General features: G+C 30.8%; 1 protein-coding gene across 1 annotated transcript; it reads right to left on the minus strand.

The window, feature by feature from the left end:
* Positions 1-260: 260 nt before the first annotated feature.
* Positions 261-4517, minus strand: LOC120355384 (peroxidasin homolog; the record flags this gene model as incomplete). The annotated part of the gene is made up of 3 exons (XM_039443742.1): positions 261-531; positions 1693-1854; positions 4410-4517. Coding segments are annotated over 3 exons (541 nt in total), but the record flags the coding sequence as incomplete, so codon positions are not given.
* Positions 4518-4616: the final 99 nt, after the last annotated feature.

The following is a 4616-nucleotide window of genomic DNA, read 5'->3' on the forward strand; positions in this document are numbered from 1 at the left end:
GAAAGAGAGAAGGTTGAGGAGAGAAGAACATGGAAGGGAATAATGATAAATATGAAAAAATGAAAGGAGGTGATGGAGAAGAAGGAGAAGATGAACAACTTATCATAGATTTTCTGAAAAAAACGTATTACCATTTTGGAGCCAAAGCCATGGAATACCTTAATTTGCTATCTTTTCTCCATGATATCCCCAACTACTTGGAAAATGGAAAATTTCCAGCTACTTTGTTAGTAGGTGAAAACGTTTGTAATATAACTGACTTGTGAGTCCTGTCCGGAACCAGCTTGACGCCATCCCTTTGCCAGGTGATAACAGGCACGGGGTCACCATCTGCCTTGCAGGGCAGCTCAATGCTGGTGCCTAGGGGCGCCGAGATGGGGTAGGGCCTCAACAGGATGCGCGGCGGTCGACTGCCGAAGCCCTTCACGCGCAGGTCCGCATTCGCCTCGGCCGAACCCACCTGGTTCTGCGCCAGGCAGGTGTACAAGCCGGAGTCTGACTCTTTCAGGTCGCGGATTTCCAGAGTGGATCCTGTTGAGAACATAAACAACACTTTGGTTACAAGGGTGACGTTGGAAATGTAAAACAACAGTTTGATTGATTGGTTGGTTGGTTGTTCGCGGATTTCAAGAGTTAGACTGTCTGTGATTGTCAAAACTGTGTATCGTAATATCTTTTTATTATTATTCTAATTTTTACAAGAAAACACTGAATGGGAGAGAGAAACTAAGGATACTCCTTGTACTATTTCTCTCCCAAATTTAGGTAGTATTTTAAAAGTCGAAATGAGGTTTGATGATTCCACTTTTCTGAAATTTAGTAATTTTTTACTCAAAAACAAACAGAAACTAAAAAATTTTGAAGTTAAGAAACTGGATAGAAAACAAAAATATTACACTCAAATCACTACCTAATAATTAAAAACTTTTCACGTAATTTTACAAAATTCAGAGCCAGAAAAATATAACTTATTATTCAGTACAGCTGACAAAACTGTGCAATTATATATAATACAATTGTAAAAATACATTGAAATGTTATAAATTATACTGTATTGGCAAAAAATAATATTATTCTTTGGATAAAAAGTGAAACCTGTGTAGAAATCAAATCTTGAGACAAAAATACTGACAACATTTTTCTCGTAAGGTGGAAGCCGATTTTTTTCTTTTTTTATTGTTACAAGGGTAACAGGTCCATGGTTTTAGAGGGTTGGAGGTGGTTACCACTGCCTTACCGAATAAAATTATAGATCATTGGTTATTGACCTACAATAACTTTCTATAATAACGTTTTTGTATAGATTGCATTCATATTGATAGAGCCATAACTCAAAACTTTCTAAATTATGACTTACGGGCATTTACTCCTAGTGTTTCTTCATTGCCTCAAAAATGATGGAGTATATTTCCAGCAAGTAGTATTTTTATTCCAAATCACAAATTTCTTTCTAATAAAGCATACAGTATTTATTTTATTAATTTTTTATCAACTATTTTTATCTTACTGTGTGTTTTCATTTTTCTTATTGATTCTGACTATAAATAATGTGAATTTGACTGAATAAAATTTAAATTTGAACTTGATTGATGTCATCATAGAGTTATTCGAGTTTGCTTGATGTAATTGGAAATATAATTTGCCAAAAATCGAGAAAATATTAACTTAAAGTCTGAAATATCAGAAATGTACCTCCTTCAAGTATTGAGAATCGTGTCGCTGGAGTTACAGTGTTGCCATCCTTGAACCACGTGATAACAGGCGCTGGAGAACCTTCCGCTACACAACGCAGTCTTGCCAAACTTCCACTTTTCGTTGTCAGATTTTCTGGCGTTGTCACGAACGTCGGAAGTACTGTGAGAGAATACATTATATTATAATATGATTGTATTAGTCTTGTCATAGAAATTTGTTATGAATCCAAAAGTATGTATCATCGTTCATAAAGTTTTTAAGCGAAAATAAATGTTAAATATTTAAATAGGGTTTGGTTAAAAAATTACATTGGAGGGTTTCAGTGTTTGAAATAAAGAGAAATAAAGCGGGTGTTTTCCGGGTTATATATATTTTTATGCATTATTTAGTTCTTGACCTTTATTGTTATTAATTTAAGGTTTGACATAATATAACATGATTCTTTCTTTATTCAACTCATGAGAGTAGCCTACTACTCTTCCTGTTCATCAATGATCCAATATGAATTCCACCAAAATAAGATGTAAATTAGGTAGATATAAAGATGATAGTTTTATACATGAATAGGAAATTATGCATAAGTTTCTCAAGTTTGAATTCCTTACTGTAAATTCATATTTCTACTCAATTTTATGAACCTATAATATAATTATGGATCAGCATAGAATTCTTTACAATTCACAGTATGATGCAACATAAGCCTGTGGTACTTCTCTGTAAGTTGTGTAATTCTCAATGATTAAATAAATAAATAAACATTATTTTCTAGTGCTAAAGACCAATGAACATTTCCACTAGAAATAAACTCTAGGATGCCTAATCCTTGCATTGATTACTTTTGTTATAAATCTAAAATAATTTTCTTATGAATCACTCTTCTTATATGATGAAGTATTTTTCAAAAAAGTCAAGAAATTAAAGACTTAGAAAGTTTTGTTGGCCAAAGTTTTTGTGAGTTCACAGTGATGCTATCATGCTATTGTCATATTCATAGAGCAAGCATCAATGAAGAACCAAATAGATGTTCGTGAAAAAACACGAAATAAAGAAATAAGATTATTATTATTAATAAAAACAATAAAAAACTTGTAGTACCCTTTATTATTAAAACTTTAAAATTTTACATTTTAATGTTCAAATAATAAAGGGTACTACAGGTTTATATTATTTTTTTATAATAAATAATTTAATATAAAAACATCTAGTACCCTTTTTATTAAAACTTTGAAATTTTAATATTTTAAAGTTTAAATAATAAAGGGTACTACAGGTTTTGATATGGTTTTCATTAATTTGTACAAAAGTATCCCATATACGTGAAGAGTTTTTATTATTATTTATTCTCACCTTTTGGAAATAAGACGATTTCGGATCCTTTGGTATTGCATGTGAGAGGTATAAATAGTATTATTATTATTTGTAATATTAGTATACCGTAACTATTATGTGGGTTGGTAAATTTTATCATTAAACACACTTCTTAGAGATAAACGTTTTCCGATTTATAGAACCATATTATTTCTCTCATATCACTATAGAAACATTCGATTGAAACAAATTACCATTCATTTAAGATTATGTTTTTTATATCTCACTAGCAATTTGGCAAGATATCATCATAGAGAAAAAATAGCATAAGTAGATATCCCATGGTATATGGCGTTTATGTCGCAGTATTTACTGTTATCTCAAGCCGATAGTCTACGTAGTTCTTTCTTGTAAAGCTGTGTGACGCTGGTAGTCTCTCATATTGTGCCGTTCATACATTCTCACCCAACAACAGTACTAATCGACAGTAATCGGCTTGAGATAACAGTAAAAGTTGCGACATAAAAGCCCTATACCATGGGATATCTACTTTATGCTCTATAATTAAGTTTGTAGTGTTAATGTTGATGTTGTGGAACTTTTCATAATTGAATAGACTTAAAACGTTGTCAAAAATCCACTTTAATTGAATAAAAATTGAAAATTAATATTTTACAGGAGTATGCTTTCGTGTGTGCTCACACATCATCAGCTGTAAGTTACAGTAAAGTTACAGGAAGTAGAAAGATTCCAACCTAACAAAAACAAAGCAACAGCTACTTGATCATTCTGACTGATTATCATTCCTATTTTTAATCTATGATTTTAATTTTAAATTTATTATAATTTTTTTCATATGAAATATTCATGTAATTTCAAATAATTTGTTGGAATTAAGAAAATTAGAATTAACAATCAATTACAATGATCAAGTGGCTCTTGCTTTTTTTTGTTAGTTTTATAATAAGTAAAAAAGTTTTTCATAAAAAGTAGGCCGAAATATATAATTTTAATAATTTTGTTAGAATAAAGAATATAATTAGAATTAAAATTAAAATCATAGATTAAAAATAGGAATGATAATTAGTCAGAATGATCAAGTAGCTGTTGCTTTGTTTTTGTTAAGTGGAATCTTTCTACTTCCTATAACTTTACTGTAACTTACAGCGATGATGTGTGAGCACACACGAAAGCATGCTCCTGTAAAATATTAATTTTTATTTAAGAAGTGGATTTTTGACAACTTTCTAAGTCTATTCAACTACTTTATGCTATTTTCTCTCTATGATATCATTAAAAATGACATAGTTGGCTTGAATTCTGTACATTTATCTATTACTCTATCTTTCAAAAATTACTCACAATTTAAAGAGAATCAGTTAAAATCACTTACCATTGACTCTTACCTTGCGCCACAGCAGTAATGATACCAATGTAATTGCTGGCTGTACATTTGTAGGTTCCAGTGTCCTCACGTTCCAGATTGATTATTGTAGTGTGCCATCGGGTGAAATCTGGATAAATATATGATAATTTATTACTGTAAACATTCAATCAAAATTATTGTTATAGCATGAAAATTGAACCTTTACTAAAGGGTGTGTTCACACAGA

The sequence above is a fragment of the Nilaparvata lugens genome, unplaced genomic scaffold (genome assembly GCF_014356525.2).
Source record: "Nilaparvata lugens isolate BPH unplaced genomic scaffold, ASM1435652v1 scaffold10807, whole genome shotgun sequence".
Taxonomy (NCBI): Eukaryota; Metazoa; Arthropoda; class Insecta; order Hemiptera; family Delphacidae; genus Nilaparvata; species Nilaparvata lugens.